The sequence below is a fragment of the Salmo salar genome, chromosome 19, assembly GCF_965601325.2.
Source record: "Salmo salar chromosome 19, fSalSal1, whole genome shotgun sequence".
NCBI lineage: Eukaryota > Metazoa > Chordata > Actinopteri > Salmoniformes > Salmonidae > Salmo > Salmo salar.
Genome location: NC_138309.1, coordinates 42244409 through 42268231, shown reverse-complemented (window position 1 = coordinate 42268231; position 23823 = coordinate 42244409). Strand labels below are relative to the sequence as shown.

Here is a 23823-nt window from a genome sequence, read left to right as displayed (position 1 = left end):
GTAAAAGTATAAATAATTTCAAATTCCTTATATTATGGAAACCAGACGGCACAATTGTTGTCTCCCAACACAAAGTATTTGTGTTTAGTGAGTCCGCCAGATCAGAGGCAGTAGAGATGACCAGTGATGTTCTCTTGATAAGTGTGTAAATTGGATAATTTTCCTGTCCTGCTAAGCATTCATTCAAAATGTAACAAGTACTTTTGGGTGTCAGGGAAAATGTATGGATTAAAATGTACACTATTTTAATTTGGAATGTAGTGAAGCAAATGTATAAATTGTCAAGAATTATAAATAGTGAAGTAAAGTACAGATAGCCTAAAAAAACTGCTTAAGTAGTAGCCTACTTGAAAGTATTTTTTGTTAAGTAGCCTACGTTATACCACTGCCACTACAGCATCAGTCTCGAAAACCTGACCCTACTGTAGCTATGGGTTTTCGAGACTACTCTAGCATAGATTACAACAGTATGAGTCATAATACCCATAAAACCTAACGGTCAAACAGGGAAATGGTTCCAATCTTTTTTCCACCATTCATTTTTCCCATAAGGGAATTTTAGAAACACTTAAAATAAGGGCTGTGTTTTGTGTAGGCTCACCCTGACGTGACGTTTTGATAACCATGTAAATCTCTCTAGGACAATGAAATGCTAATTAACTGCTAACGTGGCTATCATAAAGACCTACAAATGCCATGATGATCTGGATGAGACTGCTGAATTCAGGCAACGGTAAGAATCTCTGGATTAACTATCTAATGTCAGCTAAATGTAGTATGGAATCAATAGGCTACATTTCTTTAAATTGACAGTGCTGTGAACTGTCTTGTGCATGTTTTAAATTGACACAATAACTGTTAGAAAAGGTGTCAGCTGGAGATGACATGCAGGAGCTTTCAGGGGTTTGTAGTTTTGCAAGATGTTTACTTTGATGCTAATTAGCATTTTCGAATCTGAGTGTAAATAGAGCCAAATATATTATCAAAAGTCACCTTTGTCCAAAATAGATTTACACGGTTATCAAAAAAATCACGCCAGGTTAAGCCTACACGAAACACAGCCTTTATTTTAAGTGTTTCTAAAATCCCCTATGGGAAAAATGATTGGAACCATTTTCCTGATTGACCGCAAGGTTTTATGGGTATTGTGACACCTCCACTGTGGGGCTCTATCAGACCTGCTAGCTATTCATAATGAAGCACTCCAATAACCGAGAGAGAATATGCAATGAGCTGAGCTCGTCCCCGCTGTGGAGATGGGCTACAGAGTGGAGTCCACATATATTTTGACTGGCACGAACGTTTTGCCCTGTCATGCATTTATCACGGTTCTCCCGTGACCATAATCCAGGGATTGGAGTCCAAGAGGGCTCTTTGAGGTGAATGCAAGGATTTTTTTTTTTAGCAGGTTAAAGAGTTGGAAAGGATTTATTTTTGTATCGGGTTTAGGTGATTTGGTTTTGGTAGCCTAATTCTGCAGCAATAACTCCGGAGGCGCTTTAACTTCAAGACGCGCTGTGCGTTCCTCTTCCAAAGATCAACATGATGTCTGCCATAGATACGGGTACATCTGTGTACCAACCAGCACAACTACTGAACTGGATCTATTTGTCTCTACAAGACTCCCACCAGCCCAATGACTTCGATGCGTTCAGACCGGATTCTGAGAGTTCTCCACTGGACCTGAACAACTACAAACAGCGGTCCGCTGCTGCTGTCGACCTGAGCTCTGCGCTCAACTTCAACTATCTTAACAACTTCTTGCAGCTCCAGAGGAATGAGGTAAAGTTGGGAAAAGTTTATTTAAAAAAACAAACTATGAAATATGTGATTTTGTACAAACTGTAGAGTGTGTCATCAGGGGCGAAAATCTGATATCAACTTTGGAGGGGACAATTACATGACATTTTCTCAAGAGCAATTCCTGAGGGGGACATCAAACGTAGTGCTGTAACACATAGCCTACATTGTAATATGGTAAATGTATATTGAGGAACCAAAGAAATAAGGTGTTTGCCGTACTCCTAACTACCGGTACCCAAAACTACACAACTAATCACAACAGCAATACCATTGCCTTTAACAAATCTTAGTTCAGTCACCAGTTTAAGTTGAGAGTGGGGGTATCCATGGCATTTTCCAATTATGTTCCTATTTTACAAGTCAAAAAAATTGAGAACCTTTAATAATGTTGCCAAACAAAGACTCAACAAACTTACCTGAGACTCCCTGTCTCTGCCAGTCTGTCCCTGCATATCTGTCCCCAACTCTGCTGTCTGTGTGCCATCTGTTGCCTGCTCTGCCTAATGACATCATTGTGAAACATTTCCATTAGAATTTCATTTCTTTCTTATGAACATTTGATCAACTAGTCTTTGAGATATTAGGCTACTAGGGTTCTTACTTTGCGTTTTGGTGTACTGAAAAATACTCTGCTGTCCGTCTTTTATTTTTCTGCCATTTTTCTACCTGGCTGGCTGGCTACACACACACACAGTGTGTAGGTTATTTACAGTAGGAGATGGGCTTCTATCATATCTTTTATCATTCTATTTGGGCTTCGATCTAAAAGGTAGCTAGCAAATGTGAAACGGATTAAAATGACAAGAGTTGACAGCTGTATGAGTTCACCATTTACACAACATATGCTGCAACCTTTTGTAATTTTAATAGTTTGTTTCATATTGGCTGGCTTCCAACAATAGCTGAATTTGCAAAGCTAGCGAGCACCAATTCCGTTTCAGTGGTGTTTGCTATAATCTTTGCTACCCGGGTTAAATAAAGGTGAAATAAAATAAATAAATAAAAGTTCCCTTGCGACAATTTAGCTTTTGCAACGAGACCATTAACTATATTTAAGACAATGGTAGAAGAGAGTGTAGTTCAGTTTGGACTTCAGTTTATCGCTAACCTTATCACAGGGACTTTGAAGCACTAACTTACATCATCTGCATGCTGATCTTGGAATAAATTGAAGATAGCAAAGATTCCATCTTTGACGAGGCCACATAAATGGAATAGGTACTAGCTAGCTTAATAGTTAATATTTGCCCGCTAGCTCTGCATATTCAGCTAGTGTGTGTGCGCGATTGACTGGATTAACCTCACGTCAGTTACGTTCATTGAGTGCCTTTCAGACAGTGGATACCACCCCTCTGTTACCCTGCCAACTAAGGAACTGGCAGTGGATCAAACCATTGTGAGGCAAAGGGTGGGGGGGGTCGCAATCTTTTGAAACTTAAAAACGCGCTATTAAGTGTCTATAATCAGCACAATTGCTTTCATTGCGTATTATTAATATTATTTAAATTACATAGTTATGTTTCAGTGATATATTGGGGGGGACAAATCATATTTTTCCCAGGATGGGGGGGTCGTGTGTCATGTGTGTCATGCCAAACAACTTTGATTGAACTTAATCCAATATTGTATTCTGTCTTTCATAGAACAATTATAATATTGTCATTGCAATTAACACATTTAACCATATTTTTGTCTCAAGTTGAACATAAAAGCTGTATACTGTATGCTCGAAGCATGCACAAATATTTTTGTATATAATTTGGTTTTGATTATAATAATAATAATTATACTCAACCCATAGGGCTACAAATCTTACGGTCCCATTTTAAGAGTGAAAGCACAACCCCTGAGGTCTAAGGCACTGCATCTCAGTGCTAGAGGCGTCACTACAGACCCTGGTTCGAATCCAGGCTATATCACAACCGGCCGTGAGAATTGGGAATCCCATAGGGCGGCGCACAATTGGCCCAGCGTCGTCTGGGTTTGGCCGGTGTAGAACGTCATTGTAAATAAGAATTTGTTCTTAACTGACGAGCCTAGTTAAATAGAAAGGTTAAATAAAAGAAAATTATAATAATAATTTACCAATCTAATGTGCCGTCCTACATATTTTCACATTTTAATCCATGACCCACTTACAATATTATTTTAGTTGGACGTACAGTAAACGTACAGCAAACGTACAGCAAACATACAGTAAATCCCTAGCTCTGACATACATGCCTCCATTGGGCCACAACAGTGTGGTGACTGGTGATTAGCTGAATGTAGGCTATAGTATGAATGAGCCCCTCTTACACAGTACATAGTGCCTGGTGTGTGTTGAGACTGTTCTGATGTCAGTGGGCTGCCAGGGGAGGTAGGGCGAGTTGAAAAAGTCTAAGTAGTGCACTATTTTTGACCAGGGACCATAGGGCTACGGTCAAAAGTAGTGCACTATATAGGGAATAGGGTGCCGTTTTGGACGTAGACCCTATGCAATGTACCTATACTGCATGGGGCCTGCTGATGCTGGTGGTGGTGCTCAATTCGATTACCATCCCTCTCCGGAGAAGTCTGACATATAGACTGGTGCAGTATGTCAAGTAGAATACCACATTCATCAGACGCGGTGAGGAAGAAACTAGGATTTATTTGGCTTGTGAGATATGCTACAGAAAGCTAGGCTGTATCTTATTCGCTATATAGTACACTACGTTTGCCCAGAGGAATAGGTGTGCTTTTTTTTGGAGGGGGGGGGGGGTCTTCGAAAAAAACATCAACGATAAGTTTATAGGAGCAAATCAAATTTGGTGTCAAATGAAATTAAAATCAAGGCATCGTTCAACCATTTTCCAACCTAAAATAAACAGATTTATGGTGACACAGATGGAAAAGGGGTCTTGAAAAACATCTCCTAAAAAAAAGTCTTAATAGGTATTAGAAATACATAAAAAACACAATAATTTTGAAGTAAAGACTCCTGACAACTAATAGCAACATTTATATTTAGTTTTGCATAAATTATTTGAGTTCTGTAAGTTTAAGAAATATTACCTAATGTCTTGTCATTCTGTGAACCAAAAACCCACATATTTTAAAGATATTTTCTAATTTCTCTCCCTCGTGAGGAGGGAGGATCATGAAAGTTCACTAAAGTAACACGTAAAGGTAGACCTACCAATTCGTATTTTTTTTTTTTTATACTGAAATCAAGTTTGTTTCTGAATTATTAAGTGACTAAAAAGCTTCACTCTGTTACCAGAACGTGAACAGGGTGACCGAAAAATAAGTTATATAATGACTGCAATTGAATTGGCCAAATCATAGTAGTCACAAACCAGAATTGTAGTAGAGCACATTACAGTATAGTTCAGTACAGTAGAATTCAGTACAGTATAGTTCAGTAGAGTAGAGTTCAGTATAATTCAGTTCAGTACACTATAGTTCAGTAGAGTACAGCACAGTATAGTCCAGCATAGTACATGAGAGTATAGTTCAGTAAAGTATAGTGCGGTATAGTATAGTTCAGCATAGTACATGAGAGTATACTTCAGTATAGCTCAGTAGAGTTTAGTATGGTATAGTTCAGTATATTATATTTCGGTACAGTATAGTTCCGTAGAGTATTGTTCAATATAGTGCAGTAGAGTACAGTAGAGTATAGTTCAGTATATTTTAGTAGAGTGTAGTTCAGTACAGTAGAATGCAGTATAGTTCAGTACAGTACATTAGAGATCAGTTCAGTAGAATTCAGTACAGTAGAGATCAGTTCAGTAGAATTCAGTATAGTTCAGTTCAGTATATTTCAGTAGAGTATAGTTCAGTACATTCGAGTATAGTTCAGTACAGTAGAGATCAGTTCAGTAGAGATCAGTTCAGTACAGTAGAGTACAGTAGAGTTCAGTACAGTAGAGTTCAGTACAGTAGGGTTCAGTACAGTATAGTTCAGTAGAGTAGAGTTCAGTATATTATAGTTCAGTAGAGTTCAGTACAGTACGGTATAGTGTAGTTCAGTGTAGTTCAGTACAGTAGAGTGTAGTTCAGTACATTAGAGTACAGTATAGTATAGTTCAGTATAGTATAGTTGAGATCAGTTCAGTAGAATTTGGTACAGTCGAGTTCAGTATAGTTCAGTATAGTATAGTTCAGTTCAGTAGAGATCAGTAGAGTTCAGTAGAGTAGAGTTCAGTATAGTATATTATAGTTCAGTAGAGTAGAGTTCAGTAGAGTATGGTATAGTTCAGTGCAGTAGAGTTCAGTATAGTTCAGTTCAGGACAGTAGAGTTCAGGACAGTAGAGTAGAGTTCCGTAGGGTGTAGTTCCGTAGGGTGTAGTTCCGTACAGTAGAGTTCAGTACAGTAGAGTTCAGTACAGTAGAGTTCAGTACAGTAGAGTTCAGTACAGTATAGTTCAGTAGAGTAGAGTTCAGTATAATTCAGTTCAGTACACTATAGCTCAGTAGAGTACAGCACAGTATAGTCCAGCATAGTACATGAGAGTATAGTTCAGTAAAGTATAGTGCGGTATAGTATAGTTCAGCATAGTACATGAGAGTATACTTCAGTATAGCTCAGTAGAGTTTAGTATGGTATAGTTCAGTAAATTACATTTCGGTACAGTATAGTTCAGTAGAGTATTGTTCAATATAGTGCAGTAGAGTATAGTTCAGTATGTTTTAGTAGAGTGTAGTTCAGTACAGTAGAATGCAGTATAGTTCTGTACAGTACATTAGAGATCAGTTCAGTAGAATTCAGTACAGTAGAGATCAGTTCAGTAGAATTCAGTATAGTTCAGTTCAGTATATTTCAGTAGAGTATAGTTCAGTACATTCGAGTATAGTTCAGTACAGTAGAGATCAGTTCAGTAGAGATCAGTTCAGTACAGTAGAGTTCAGTAGAGTTCAGTTCAGTAGAGTTCAGTACAGTAGGGTTCAGTACAGTATAGTTCAGTAGAGTAGAGTTCAGTATATTATAGTTCAGTAGAGTTCAGTACAGTAGAGTTCAGTAGAGTACGGTATAGTGTAGTTCAGTACAGTAGAGTGTAGTTCAGTACATTATAGTACAGTATAGTATAGTTCAGTATAGTATAGTTGAGATCAGTTCAGTAGAATTTGGTACAGTCGAGTTCAGTATAGTTCAGTATAGTATAGTTCAGTTCAGTAGAGATCAGTAGAGTTCAGTAGAGTAGAGTTCAGTATAGTATATTATAGTTCAGTAGAGTAGAGTTCAGTAGAGTATGGTGTAGTTCAGTGCAGTAGAGTTCAGTATAGTTCAGTTCAGGACAGTAGAGTTCAGGACAGTAGAGTAGAGTTCCGTAGGGTGTAGTTCCGTAGGGTGTAGTTCCGTACAGTAGAGTTCAGTACAGTAGAGTTCAGTACAGTAGAGTTCAGTACAGTAGAGTTCAGTACAGTAAGTTCAGTAGAGTAGAGTTCAGTATAATTCAGTTCAGTACACTATAGCTCAGTAGAGTACAGCACAGTATAGTCCAGCATAGTACATGAGAGTATAGTTCAGTAAAGTATAGTGCGGTATAGTATAGTTCAGCATAGTACATGAGAGTATACTTCAGTATAGCTCAGTAGAGTTTAGTATGGTATAGTTCAGTATATTATATTTCGGTACAGTATAGTTCAGTAGAGTATTGTTCAATATAGTGCAGTAGAGTACAGTAGAGTATAGTTCAGTATATTTTAGTAGAGTGTAGTTCAGTACAGTAGAATGCAGTATAGTTCAGTACAGTACATTAGAGATCAGTTCAGTAGAATTCAGTACAGTAGAGATCAGTTCAGTAGAATTCAGTATAGTTCAGTTCAGTATATTTCAGTAGAGTATAGTTCAGTACATTCGAGTATAGTTCAGTACAGTAGAGATCAGTTCAGTAGAGATCAGTTCAGTACAGTAGAGTTCAGTAGAGTTCAGTTCAGTAGAGTTCAGTACAGTAGGGTTCAGTACAGTATAGTTCAGTAGAGTAGAGTTCAGTATATTATAGTTCAGTAGAGTTCAGTACAGTAGAGTTCAGTAGAGTACGGTATAGTGTAGTTCAGTGTAGTTCAGTACAGTAGAGTTCAGTAGAGTATAGTTCAGTACATTAGAGTACAGTATAGTATAGTTCAGTATAGTATAGTTGAGATCAGTTCAGTAGAATTTGGTACAGTCGAGTTCAGTATAGTTTAGTATAGTATAGTTCAGTTCAGTAGAGATCAGTAGAGTTCAGTAGAGTTCAGTATAGTATATTATAGTTCAGTAGAGTAGAGTTCAGTAGAGTATGGTATAGTTCAGTGCAGTAGAGTTCAGTATAGTTCAGTTCAGGACAGTAGAGTTCAGGACAGTAGAGTAGAGTTCCGTAGGGTGTAGTTCAGTACAGTAGAGTTCAGTACAGTAGAGTTCAGTACAGTAGAGTTCAGTACAGTAGAGTACAGTAGAGTTCAGTTCAGTACAGTAAGTTCAGTTCATTATAGTTCAGTACAGTAGAGTTCAGTACAGTAGAGTTCAGTAGAGTACGGTATAGTGTAGTTCAGTATAGTGTAGTTCAGTACAGTAGAGTGTAGTTCAGGACAGTAGAGTTCAGTACAGTAGAGTTCAGTATAGTTGAGTATAATTCAGTTCAGTATAGTATAGTTGAGTATAATTCAGTTCAGTTCAGTAGAGTTCAGTAGAGTAGAGTTCAGTATAGTATATTATAGTTCAGTAGAGTACGGTATAGTTCAATGCAGTAGAGTTCAGTATAGTTCAGTTCAGGACAGTGGAGTTCAGGACAGTGGAGTTCAGGACAGTGGAGTTCAGGACAGTAGAGTTCAGTAGGGTGTAGTTCAGTTCAGTACAGTAGAGTTCAGTGTAGTTCAGTACAGTAGATTTCAGTTCATTATAGTTCAGTAGAGTACGGTATAGTTCAATGCAGTAGAGTTCAGTATAGTTCAGTTCAGTATAGTTCAGTTCAGGACAGTGGAGTTCAGGACAGTAGAGTTCAGTAGGGTGTAGTTCAGTTCAGTACAGTAGAGTTCAGTGTAGTTCAGTACAGTAGATTTCAGTTCATTATAGTTCAGTAGAGTATATTATAGCTCATTTCAGTAGAGTTCAGTAGAGTAGAGTTCAGTAGAGTTCGGTAGAGTTCGGTATAGTTCAGTACGATATAGTTCAGTACAGTGTAGTTCAGTATAGTGTAGTTCAGTATAGTGTAGTTCAGTACAGTAGATTTCAGTTCATTATAGTTCAGTAGAGTTCAGTACAGAAGAATTCAGTACAGTATATTATAGTTCAGTTCAGTATAGTTCAGTAGAGTTCAATAGAGTAGAGTTCAATAGAGTTCAGTACGGTAGAGTAGAGTTCAGTACGGTAGAGTAGAGTTCAGTACAGTAGAGTAGAGTTCAGTTCAGTAGAGCTCAGTATAGTATAGTTCAGTACAGTAGAATTCATTTCAGTACAGTAGAGTTCAGTTCAGTATAGTTCAGTAGAGTAGAGTTCAGTACAGTAGAGTACGGTATAGTGTAGTTCTGTATAGTGTAGTTCAGTACAGTAGAGTTCAGTATAGTATAGTTCAGTATAATTCAGTTCAGTAGTGTTCAGTTCAGTAGAGTACAGTATAGTTCAGTATAATTCAGTTCAGTTCAGTACAATTCAGTAGAGTTCAGTTCAGTAGAGTACAGTATAGTATAGTTCAGTACAGTACGGTAAAGATCAGTTCAGTAGAATTCGGTACAGTAGAGTGTAGTTCAGGACAGTAGAGTTCATGGACAGTAGAGTTCATGGACAGTAGAGTTCATGGACAGTAGAGTTCATGGACAGTAGAGTTCAGTTCGGTATAGTGTAGTTCGGTATAGTGTAGTTCGGTATGGTGTAGTTCGGTATAGTGTAGTTCAGTAGAGTAGAGCACACATGAGTATAGTACAGCATAACGTAATATACTTTACTCTACTATGCTGAGCTGTACTGTACTCTACTATACTGTACTCTAATGATCTCTACTGTGCTGTACTGTGATGTACAAACTTATGAAACACAGATGTCTGTGATTTGTACAAATTTGGTCCAGTCTGGACCAACCAAATGTGGTCTTGTTTTGGGGGCGGACACTGGCAGAGCTCACTAGAATAATACCCATAATGCATATATCTACCTTTGTGTACATATCCAGGATGCATCACCGTGAAGAGAATGCCATTCATAATTATGCACAGATCAAGTACCCATGATGCCATTCTGTTACTATCATTCTATTACCGGGTGTTGATCCGCTTCACCTACTGTAGTTTACTAACTCCCCACTTTTTCTGCAGACATTTTTGAATATTAATTCAGAGTAGATATTTAAGAGTTTTTTTTTTTTTTTGGTAAATGTGGTAACGTAACATTTGTTACTGTTCCGTTACCACTCTGTTACCAGACTTTATATCTGTTCCTCAAGTAAATGTGTTTTAGTAAAATGTTCTGTGGCAATTGTTAAAAGTAGACTTCTACATATACTGTATGTGTAAGGTGTGTTTAACCTTGCAATCAATGTTTTTTAAAGTGTAAAAGTGAGCCTCAGCGTCACCCTGTCACCGTGTAATTGCCCATTCATAAATGCTTGAATGTGTTCTAGTAGCTGTCATGGTGGAGACAGTGGCATTATGACGATATCCACGAGAGCATTCATTAAATACTTGGAATGATTCTATATGCTGTTTGAAGTTGTAGCTGCTATGATGACCCTGGGTTAGTGTATGACCCTGGGTTAGTGTACAATATGACCCATGGTTACTGTATAACCCATTTTAGTGTACAGTATGACCCATGGTTAGTGTATGACCCATGGTTAGTGTATGACCCATGGTTAGTGTACAGTATGACCCATGGTTAGTGTACAGTATGACCCATGGTTAGTGTACAGTATGACCCATGGTTAGTGTACAGTATGACCTATGGTTAGTGTATAACCCATAATCTATATAAGTATATTTCTGTGTTTAATGCCTCTCAGTCATCGACATCATTACTGATGTAGAGGTGGCTGGTTAATCTTTCAAAGTGAATGATTAACAGTCGTACACACTGCCATGTGGTACAGGGAGTTGATTACTCATATAGACAACGTAACACGGTTGTGTTTTACGTAGCGAATTTGTGGCTTTATGACATCGCCCAATGCGCTGGAAATTGCCTCACTTGCGTCCTGATCCAGTTCCATTCCACAACACATAGTACGTAAGGACTTTTACTGAATAAAACAGCACAACAGCTTGTTGCTTGTTGCTTCTTCACACACTGGTGCTATAGTCAGGGTTCATATCCGGATCATAGATACAATGGTACTGATTGTGCCAACTCAAAAGAGGGAATCAGAAAATGATCCTTGACAAAGGCATTCTGTTCCTCTCAGGAAATGGAATTCTTTCTGCTCATAGAGGGAATGACAACACATCTGGAAAGATAAAATAATGTCCACTTCTGTTGTGCAGAGTGAGGAGACTAGCAGACAGGAAAATCTATCAAGTTCTGGTATTGTGGCACAGACAGATAGATAGGCAGTACTGTAATGGCACAGACAGACAGACAGACAGACAGACAGACAGACAGACAGACAGACAGACAGACAGACAGACAGACAGACAGACAGACAGACAGACAGACAGACAGACAGACAGACAGACAGACAGACAGACAGACAGACAGACAGACAGACAGACAGACAGACAGACAGACAGACAACTGTAGGAGCCCTGCCATTTATCTATCTGCACTCTGTCAGCTAATTGGCACAATCGTGTTTAGGCCTAATATCCCAGATTGTACCTTTTTAACATGCTCTAAACCATGTGTTATTCACTCAATGCAGTGTTAGATACAGGCTCGTCTATAATTGACATTTTCAGCAAGATTCAATTCTTTAATGCCAAAATTCTTTAATGCCCATTACTTTAATGCCAAATTGAGAAAATTGTTATCAACTAAATTTCAAGCCCATATTTCACTCAGGGCTCTATTCAATCGGTATCGCCGAAGTATCATGGAAGATGCGTGTTAAAATGTAAAGGTAATTTCCGATTGAGCCGGCACATGCTGCTTTACCCGGGAATGCAGTCTTCTTGACCGTGGCGATGTTGCCTTTCATTTTCCATTGCGCTATATAGTGAATGTTCAGTGCTACAGATTGAATAGAGTCCTCATTGTTTTCTGTCCGCAGGCCTTAAACAACAATTTGTATAGAAGGTCCTCTCCCTACGGCTCGCTCAGCAACATCGTAGACGGCTTGAATTCTCTGACGGACCACTTCTCTGACCTTTCCCTCTCCTCTGAGTCACGCAAACCCAGCAAGAGACCTCCGCCCAGCTACCTGTGCCATCTCTGCTTCAACAAAGGACACTACATCAAAGACTGCCCGCAGGTGAGCAGAGCATTGCCCCTACACGCACACACACACACACACACACACACACACACACACACACACACACACACACACACACACACACACACACCACACACACACACACACACACACACACACACACACACACACACACACCATCAAAGACTGACCCCTGGTGAGTTGGGCCTGGCGCCTTCTGAAACCAAGCAACTTCCCCTCTCCTTTTGGCAAAGCTACAGTCCGATGAAGGCCTATACAGCACATAGCAGCCACCTTGCAAAACAGATGCCTTTTTTATTTTGGCATATGTATCACTATCGAAGTAATGTTGAAGTGTTGAGGAAAGATCGTTAGTGGTTGTAGTAATGTTGAGGAAAGATCGTTAGTGGTTGTAGTAATGTTGAGGAAAGATCGTTAGTGGTTGTAGTAATGTTGAGGAAAGATCGTTAGTGGTTGTAGTAATGTTGAGGAAAGATCGTTAGTGGTTGTAGTAATGTTGAGGAAAGATCGTTAGTGGTTGTAGAAATGTAGAGGAAAGATCATTAGTGGTTGTAGTAATGTTGAAGTGTTGAAGAAAGATTGTTAGTGGTTGTAGTAATGTTGAAGAAAGATCGTTAGTGGTTGTAGTAATGTTGAGGAAAGATCGTTAGTGGTTATAGTAATGTTGAAGTGTTGAAGAAAGATCGTTAGTGGTTGTAGTAATGTTGAGGAAAGATTGTTAGTGGTTGTAGTAATGTAGAGGAAAGATCGTTAGTGGTTGTAGTAATGTTGAGGAAAGATCGTTAGTGGTTGTAGTAATGTTGAGGAAAGATCATTAGTGGTTGTAGTAATGTTGAGGAAAGATTGTTAGCTGTTTCATAAATAACAAGTATTTCCCTGATGTTCAAAGACTCAATACTATAATGGATCAAAACACACACGACGATATGATGTTTCTGATAAGATTTAAAACTCACACCTGTGGCGAAGCCGGGGTTGTAACGTTTTGGGACTTCTATTCCATTCCACTAAACCATCACTACACTAAACCATCACATGCTTCTACACCTGCGTTGCTTGCTGTTTGGGGTTTTAGGCTGGGTTTCAGTACAGCACTATGTGACATCAGCTGATGTAAGCAGGTCTTTATAAATACATTTGATTGATTGATTGATTGATTGATTGATTGATTGACTGACTGATTGATTGATTGATTGACTACACGACCACTACTTTACTATTTCAAGGAACAGCTCTTTCTCTTTACTTTCACAGTGACACTTTCTATGTACACTTTCACTGTATCAAATATTGCTATTGAAGTCTGATTCAACATCACCCTGCCCAGACCCACCTGTTCTCACCCTGCCCAGACCCACCTGTTCTCACCCTGCCCAGACCCACCTGTTCTCACCCTGCCCAGACCCACCTGTTCTCACCCTGCCCAGACCCACCTGTTCTCACCCTGCCCAGACCCACCTGTTTTCCCCCTGCCCAGACCCACCTGTTTTCCCCCTGCCCAGACCCACCTGTTTTCCCCCTGCCCAGAACCCTATGCAGTAGTACCCTAGTGACCTAGTTCCCTCTACAGTAGTGTCCTAGTTCTCTCTACAGTAGTGTCCTAGTTCTCTCTACAGTAGTTTCCTAGTTCCCTCTACAGTAGTGTCCTAGTTCCCTCTACACTAGTGTCCTAGTTCCCTCTACATTAGTGTCCTAGTTCCCTCTACACTAGTGTCCTAGTTCCCTCTACATTAGTGTCCTAGTTCCCTCTACACTAGTGTCCTAGTTCCCTCTACACTAGTGTCCTAGTTCCCTCTACACTAGTGTCCTAGTTCCCTCTACAGGTATTGGGACTGTATTTTGTATTGGTAGTGTATACAGATGGATACTATAGGTATTGGGACTGTAATGTGTATTGGTAGTGTATACAGATGGAGACTATAGGTATTGGGACTGTAATGTGTATTGGTAGTGTATACAGATGGATACTATAGGTATTGGGACTGTAATGTGTATTGGTAGTGTATACAGATGGAGACTATAGGTATTGGGACTGTAATGTGTATTGGTAGTGTATACAGATGGAGACTATAGGTATTGGGACTGTAATGTGTATTGGTAGTGTCGTGTCTTTGGGTCACCATTAAACTGAAGACATGTTTATCAAAATAACTCCCTGTAATTATTATCACGCGATTAAACTGATTAATCGTTTAACTATAATTAACTAGGAGATCGGGACACCAAGGAAAATATTCAGATTACAAAGTTATAATTTTCCTAATATAACTTTCCTATATTATAACATTATATATTATATTATAGTATAGGCCGATTATCTTTTGGTTTAAATGGTGTATTTTACCTCTAGTCCAGTCTCATTCCAAACGTCGTAAATTGTTGTATCTGCACGAATCCAGCCTTTACTAAAATCATCCATACATCAATTGTCTTAAAATCATTTATTTACTAAACTAAGTAATTCACAGAAAGCATACAAACAGTAATTATCGTCACAAAGAATTGGTAGATTAATGTGCCATAGTGGGCTAAACAGGCATGGCTGGTGTCTTGTTAAACAAAGGGTCATAAAAGGTCAGCTGAGGAGGCACACAGAGTTCATTAATATTAACAATTGATATGCTAACCCTTTGCACCTGAACGCTCACTCATTCGGGAACAATTGCAATCAATATATATTTACGCTCAGTGTGTCGTCGGGATCCTTGTTGGAGAGTTGTTCTGTTGGAGAGTTTTCTCTCTCTCTCTCTCTCTCTCTCTCTCTCTCTCTCTCTCTCTCTCTCTCGGTTAGAATGGGTCTTTCAAAGCGACATTCATTAATGTCGTCATAGAATGGATGTTTCATTGGTCTTCGCGTTCAATGATATAATTTACTTAGCTGCAGACTAATAATTAATATCAAAGACTTGTTCTTATTCTGTCGGTCTCGATAGTCTAAAAGTTTAACCATGTGGTATAGTTAACTTTCAGTAGAGGAATTGGATGGTCAAACCTATTGGCCAACTCGCAATGGAGTGGAGGCCTGGTCTAAAGAAAGTAAATCAGAGTGGGGTTTTATAGTGAACATAGAACAGGCTTGTCACATGACGCCTGGTCCTGTCTGTGTCCCTGGGTGCGTGCCGATGACTGAGTTAAGCTTGGTACAAAAATACAATTCTATCACATTAACATCAGTACATAGCATCTCAATGTATTTCAAATAGCTTTATCCTTATTAATACATTTTATACCACCATTTGGATGCAAGTCCCATAGCTGAGGCTATTATATAAACAGTTTTATGGTAATATGGCTATATTGTCTCTTCTGAGTATCACAAAATTGTACCAAGCGGACCAGTTCGTAGCTGGATTCTTCACCAATCTTTTATACCTTCTCCAGAACATACATGTCGTTCGGTTCCCCAATTCTGTGAGTTGGAAGAATTTCCCGTGTCTCTCTATGAAACCCCTCTGTGTCTCAACTGGGCCATGTGGCAAGAGATTCTCCTCTAGAATTTTACAACCCCTTCACACAGGGCCTGGGTGGGGGGAGGTAGGTTGGGGGATGGTGCAAGGGGGAGGGGGTCAACTGTCCTCCCTGTACTCAAAGAGGGCAACGTCATGACAGTAGTGTATACAGATGGATACTATAGGTATTGGGACTGTAATGTGTATTGGTAGTGTATACAGATGGAGACTATAGGTATTGTGTCACGGCTCCTCCTCTGCAGTGCAGGGGCGGTTCCTCCTGCAGGCAGAGGAGGGTCGTTAGTGATTGGAGCTGGCGTGATTGGAGCCACCTGGGCTCAGGGTATTTTAAACTGCTTCACTAACCTCTCTCTCTCTCTGCTCCTCCAGGTATGATCCTGTTTTGTTTGTTCCTTTGTAGTTTTACGTAGTTTCCACTCAGTCATGTTCACACACACAGATTCATGCATCCATGCACCTTACATCCACCCTACATTATGACATTTCCACACCTCATTCCTTTTTCTTTGTTTAAAGTTAATAGTTTTTGTTTACAATAAAGAACCTTTTTGATTGGCCTATACCTATTGTTGATGTCCCCTCATTTTTGCCACAGGCTATGAGCCGGCCTGTGACAATTGGGACTGTATTGTGTATTGGTAGTGTATACAGATGGAGACTATGGGTTTAGGGACAGTATTGTTTTGCTGACTCCATGTCTACTATCCTCCATGGAAATCACTCAATGCCACTTCAGTTGACAGTGATATAGAAATATCCAACAAGGCTGTACAGTCAATTCATGAAATGCTTGTTTGATCTGTACACGTCCTTGCCTTTTCCAGTGCTTCCAACTCATTGCTGATAAAAATATATAGTATCCTGGATCAGTCCACATGTTGTAAGAAACGTGTCAACACCACATCAACCACGCACGCACGCACGCACGCACGCACGCACACACACACACACACAACTAACCCCCACCCCCTTTACACACACACACTACTAACCCCCCCACCCCCTCTACACACACACACACACTACTAACCCCCCCACCCCCTCTACACACACACACTACCTACCCCCCACCCCCTCTACACGCACACACACACACTACTACACCCCCACCTCCTCTACACACACACACACACACACACACACACACTACTACCCCCCCACCTCCTCTACACACACACACACACACACACACACACACACACTACTACCCCCCCACCTCCTCTACACACACACACACACACACACACACACACACACACACACACACACACACACACACACACACACACACACACACACACACTACTACCCCCCCACCCCCTCTACACACACACACACACACACTACTACCCCCCCACCCCCTCTACACACACACACACACACACACACACACACACTACTACCCCCCCACCCCCTTTACACACACACACTACTAACCCCCCCACCCCCTCTACACACACACACACACTACTAACCCCCCCACCCCCTCTACACACACACACTACCTACCCCCCACCCCCTCTACACGCACACACACACACTACTACACCCCCACCTCCTCTACACACACACACACACACACACACACACACTACTACCCCCCCACCTCCTCTACACACACACACACACACACACACACACACACACACACTACTACCCCCCCACCTCCTCTACACACACACACACACACACACACACACACACACACACACACACACACACACACACACACACACACACACACACACTACTACCCCCCCACCCCCTCTACACACACACACACACACACTACTACCCCCCCACCCCCTCTACACACACACACACACACACACACACACACACTACTACCCCCCCACCCCCTCTACACACACACACACACACACACACACACACACACTACTACCCCACCCCCTCTACACACACACACACACACACACACACACACACACACACTACTACCCCCCCACCTCCTCTACACACACACACACACTACTACCCCCCCACCCCCTCTACACACACACACTACCCCCCACCCCCTCTACACGCACACACACACTACTACCCCCCCACCTCCTCTACACACACACACACACTACTACCCCCCCACCCCCTCTACACACACACACACACACACACACACACACACACACACACACACACACACACACACACACACACACACACACACACACACACACTACTACCCCCCACCCCATCTACACACACACACACACACTACTACCCCCCCACCCCATCTACACACACTACTACCCCCACCCCCTCTACACACACAAAAAACACACACACACACACACACACACACACACACACACACACACACACACACACACACACACACACACACACTACTACCCCCCACCCCCTCCACACACACACACACACTACTACTACCCCCCACCCCCTCTACACACACACACACACACTACTACTCCCCTCCCACCCCCACTACCCTCCACTCCACACCACCAAGGACAAACCAATGAAGCCTGTGAACTGTGTGATGTGGACATACTCACAGCTCTGTGACCTGTGTTACAGTAAAGTGATTAAATAAGAGACAGTAACTGGTCCAGCGGTGGGACTGGGACTGGTCCTGGGCCTGGGACTGGGAATGGGACTGGGCTGAGGCTACATAAGGACTCTATTGTTTCTCTAAAGGCGTCGCGGACAGAGAGGTCAGAGAGTCACGGCTGGTATTGTTCATTCAGAGGGTTGCTACTTAACAGATCTGGATTCAAATACTAGTGTTTGTTCAAGACTGACGAATGGTCAGGGTTCTCTCAACTGTTCTGTTGGTTTCGTTGGGCCAGGAAAACTCAATCAAGCCCAGATAAAGTTCTTGAAATGATTTCAAATACTATTTGAACCCAGGTCTGCTGGCCTAGAGTCATTAAGTCATCACTGTGTGTCACAGGCAAATCAAAATGTATTTGTCACATGGTTTGTAAACAACAGGTTTAGAGACTAACAGTGAAATTCTTACTGACAGGTCCTTTTCCAACAACGCAGAGTTAAAGATGAAATAATATAAACAGTGGCACGAGGAATAAATACACTGTGAATAATGAATAACAATAACAAGTTAGAATAACATGGTTATATACAGGGAGCACCAGGTAATAACATGGCTATATACAGGGAGTACCAGGTAATAACATGGCTATATACAGGGAGTACCAGGTAATAACATGGCTATATACAGGGAGTACCAGGTAATAACATGGCTATATACAGGGAGTACCAGGTAATAACATGGCTATATACAGGGAGTACCAGGTAATAACATGGCTATATACAGGGGGTACCAGGTAATAACATGGCTATATACAGGGAGTACCAGGTAATAACATGGCTATATACAGGGAGTACCAGGTAATAACGTGGCTATATTTACATTTTACATTTACGTCATTTAGCAGACGCTCTTATCCAGAGCGACTTACAAATTGGTGCATTCACCTTATGATATCCAGTGGAACAACCATTTTACAGTAGTACATCTATATCTTTTTTTGTGGGGGGGGGGGGGGGGGGTTAGAAGGATTACTATATCCTATCCCAGGTATTCCTTAAAGAGCTGGGGTTTCAGGTGTCTACGGAAGGTGGTGATTGACTCCGCTGTCCTGGCGTCGTGAGGGAGCTTGTTCCACCATTGGGGTGCCAGAGCAGCGAACAGCTTTGACTGGGTTGAGCGGGAACTGTGCTTCCGCAGAGGTAGGGGGGCCAGCAGGCCAGAGGTGGATGAACGCAGTGCCCTTGTTTGGGTGTAGGGCCTGATCAGAGCCTGAAGGTACGGAGGTGCCGTTCCCCTCAGAGCTCCGTAGGCAAGCACCATGGTCTTGTAGCAGATGCGAGCTTCAACTGGAAGCCAGTGGAGTGTGCGGAGGAGCAGGGTGACGTGAGAGAACTTGGGAAGGTTGAACACCAGACGGGCTGCGGCGTTCTGGATGAGTTGTAGGGGTTTAGCGGCACAGGCAGGGAGCCCCGCCAACAGGGAGTTGCAGTAATCCAGACGGGAGATGACAAGTGCCTGGATTAGGACCTGCGCCGCTTCCTGTGTAAGGCAGGGTCGTACTCTGCGAATGTTGTATAGCATGAACCTACAGGATCGGGTCACCGCCTTGATGTTAGCGGAGAACGACAGGGTGTTGTCCAGGGTCACGCCGAGGCTCTTAACACTCTGGGAGGAGGACACAATGGAGTTGACCACCGTGATGGCGAGATCATGGAAAGGACAGTCCTTCCCCGGGAGGAAGAGCAGCTCAGTCTTGCCGAGGTTCAGCTTAAGGTGGTGATCCGTCATCCACACTAATATGTCTGCCAGACATGCAGAGATGCGATTCGCCACCTGGTTATCAGAAGGGGGAAAGGAGAAGATTAATTCTGTGTCGTCTGCGTAGCAATGATAGGAGAGACCATGTGAGGATATGACAGAGCCAAGTGACTTGGTGTATAGCGAGAATAGGAGAGGGCCTAGAACTGAGCCCTGGGGGACACCAGTGGTGAGAGCACATGGTGCGGAGACGGATTCTCGCCACGCCACCTGGTAGGAGCGACCTGTCAGGTAGGACGCAATCCAAGAGTGAGCCGTGCCGGAGATACCCAACTCGGAGAGGGTGGAGAGGAGGATCTGATGGTTCACAGTATCAAAGGCAGCAGATAGGTCTAGAAGGATGAGAGCAGAGGAGAGAGAGTTAGCTTTAGCAGTGCGGAGAGCCTCCGTGTCACAGAGAAGAGCAGTCTCAGTTGAATGACCAGCCTTGAAACCTGACTGATTTGGATCGAGAAGGTCATTCTGAGAGAGATAGCAGGAGAGTTGGCCAAGGACGGCACGTTCAAGAGTTTTGGAGAGAAAAGAAAGAAGGGATACTGGTCTGTAGTTGTTGACATCGGAGGGATCGAGTGTAGGTTTTTTGAGAAGGGGTGCAACTCTCGCTCTCTTGAAGACGGAAGGGACGTAGCCAGCGGTCAAGGATGAGTTGATGAGCGAGGTGAGGTAAGGGAGAAGGTCTCCGGAAATGGTCTGGAGAAGAGAGGAGGGGATAGGGTCAAGCGGGCTGGTTGTTGGGCGGCCGGCCGTCACAAGACGCAAGATTTCATCTGGAGAGAGAGCGGAGAAAGAGGTCAAAGCATAGGGTAGGGCAATGTGAGCAGGACCAGCGGTGTCATTTGACTTAACAAAAGAGGATCGGATGTCGTCGACCTTCTTTTCAAAATGGTTGACGAAGTCATCCGCAGAGAGGGAGGCGGGGGGGGGAGATTCAGGAGGGAGGAGTAGGTGGCAAAGAGCTTCCTAGGGTTAGAGGCAGATGCTTGGAAGTTAGAGTGGTAGAAAGTGGCTTTAGCAGCAGAAACAGAGGAGGAAAATGTAGAGAGGAGGGAGTGAAAAGATGCCAGGTCCGCAGGGAGGCTAGTTTTCCTCCATTTCCGCTCGGCTGCCCGGAGCCCTGTTCTGTGAGCTCGCAATGAGTCATCAAGCCACGGAGCAGGAGGGGAAGACCGAGCCGGTCAGGAGGATGGGGGACATAGAGAGTCAAAGGATGCAGAAAGGGAGGAGAGGAGGGTTGAGGAGGCAGAATCAGGAGATTGGTTGGAGAAGGATTGAGCAGAGGGAAGAGATGATAGGATGGAAGAGGAGAGAGTAGCATGAGAGAGAGAGCGAAGGTTGCGACGGCGCAATACCATCTGAGTAGGGGCAGAGTGAGTAGTGTTGGAGGAGAGCGAGAGGGAAAAGGATACAAGGTAGTGATCGGAGACTTGGAGAGGAGTTGCAGTGAGGTTGGTAGAAGAGCAGCATCTAGTGAAGATGAGGTCAAGCGTATTGCCTGCGTTGTGAGTAGGGGGGGGGATGGTGAGAGGGTGAGGTCAAAAGAGGAGAGGAGTGGAAAGAAGGAGGCAGAGAGAAATTAGTCAAAGGTAGACGTAGGGAGGTTAAAGTCACCCAGAACTGTGAGGGGTGAGCCATCCTCAGGAAAGGAACTTATCAAGGCGTCAAGCTCATTGATGAACTCGCCAAGGGAACCTGGAGGGCGATAAATGGTAAGGATGTTAAGCTTGAATGGGCTAGTGATTGTGACAGCATGGAATTCAAATGAGGAGATAGACAGATGGGTCAGGGGAGAAAGAGAGAATGTCCACTTGGGAGAGATGAGGATTCCAGTGCCACCAACCCGCTGACCAGATGCTCTCGGGGTGTGCGAGAACACGTGGTCAGACGAGGAGAGAGCAGTAGGAGTAGCAGCAGTGTTTTCTGTGGTAATCCATGTTTCCGTCAGCGCCAAGAAGTCGAGGGACTGGAGGGTAGCTCTGCCTGGAACTCCACGTGGGTCGTGCGCGCTGGGACCACCAGGTTCGAGAGGCAGCGGCCACACGATGTGAAGCGTTTGTATGGCCTGTGCAGAGAGGAGAGAACAGGGATAGACCGGCACATAGTTGATAGGCTACAGGAGAGGCTACACTAATTCAAAGGAGATTTGGCATGAAAATTAACTAAACAACTGGGGAAGCGAGAGAGCAGGGCCTCCCTCACTAACAATTCTCTGAAACACTAAAACGCTAAAATATAACTTTTCTAGCTACCACTAGAAATTAAAATTGATGTAAACTACAGTGGTTCAATGTTTCCAGGAATAGGCTCAAACTTAGTTTATTCCGCTAGATAACTTGGTACAGTATTCTTCCGTGAAAACTAGTGCACCGTGTCCTATGACGCCGTAGCTAACTAGCATGCTAGCATCCTATAAACACACGGTTAGCACCAATACTTGGTATCAACAAGCTACCAATGGATCATTCGTGTCTAGTTCATAACGCAGAAGTAATTAAACGTTGGCTAGCTAACACAAAGTCAGTCCTGCTAGCTACACAAGTGGCCTACACATCTCGAATGTTCAGAAAGTTAAGCTTACGTTGCAAAAATCTTATTGACTAAAAATGATACAGCTAGCTGGTAGGGTTAGCTAGCTAGCAGTGGGCGCGTTGTAGACTATGTTAGAAAATGTAGCTGGCTAGCTAACCTCGATAGTTACTCTGTACTACGCCTTTATCTTGATACAAAGACAACTATGTAGCTAGCTAACATTACACTAGTCAAATCGTTCCGTTGTAATGTATATAGTTTCTACAGTACTGCTAATTGGTCAAGTTGGCTAGCTAGCAGTGGCTGTGGTGTTATTGTGTTGACGCCGTTTCGGAAAACGGTGCGAACGAACGAATACAGCTGGCTAGCTAACCTTGTTAGTTTCTCAGAGCTACACCTTTATCCTTGATACAAAGACAGCAGATACAACTATGTAGCTAGCTAACAATACACTAATCAAATCGTTCCAATGTAATGTAATGAAATGTAATATTACCCGCGGAGCGAGGTGCAGCACGACCACTCACTTCAGCATCCTATATACAGGGGGTACCAGTACTGAGTTGATGGCAGGGGTACGAGGTAATGACATGGCTATATATACGGAGTACCAGTACTGAGTCGACGTGCAGGGGTACGAGATAATAACATTACTATATACAGGGAGTACCAGTACTGAGTCGACGTGCAGGGGTACGAGATAATAACATTACTATATACAGGGAGTACCAGTACTGAGTCGATGTTTGGGGGGTAAGAGTTATTTGAGGTAGCTATGTACAGTGCCTTACAGCCTTATTCTAAAATTGATTCAATCGTTTTTTTCCCTTATCAGTCAACACACAATTTTTGCTAATTAAAAAAAAAAATGAAATATTGCATTTCCATAAGTATTCAGACCCTTCACTCAGTACTTTGTTGAAACACCTTTGGCAGCAATTACAGCCTTGAGTCTTGGCACACCTGTATTTGGGGAGTTTCTCCCATTCTTCTCTACAGATCCTCTCAAGCTCTGTCAGGTTGGATGGGGAGCGTCACTCCCCACAGCTATTTTCAGGTCTCTCCAGAGATGTTCGATCGGGTTCAAGTCAAGGCTCTGGCTGGTCCACTCAAGGACATTCAAAGACTTGTCCCAATGCCACTCCTACGTTGTCTTGGCTGTGTGCTCAGGGACGTTGTCCTGTTGGAAGGTGAACCTTCACCCCAGTCTGAGGTACTGAGCGCTCTGGAGCAGGTTTTCATCAAGGATCTCTCTGTACTTTTCTCTGTTAATCTTTCCCTCGATCCTGACTAGTGTCCCGGTCCCTGCCGCTGAAAAACTTCTCCACAGCATGATGCTGCCAC

At 42.6% G+C, this 23823-nt stretch overlaps 1 protein-coding gene across 1 annotated transcript in view; it reads left to right on the top strand.

The window, feature by feature from the left end:
* Positions 1 to 1211: 1211 nt before the first annotated feature.
* The window catches only part of LOC106578803 (zinc finger CCHC domain-containing protein 24), a 47043-nt gene continuing 24431 nt past the window's right edge, over positions 1212 to 23823 (top strand). The window contains exons 1-2 of the mRNA XM_014157967.3: positions 1212 to 1782; positions 11944 to 12144. Coding sequence (XP_014013442.2) covers positions 1543 to 1782; positions 11944 to 12144 — 441 coding nt within the window. The 5' untranslated portion in view covers positions 1212 to 1542. The remainder of the gene's footprint in view (positions 1783 to 11943; positions 12145 to 23823) is intronic.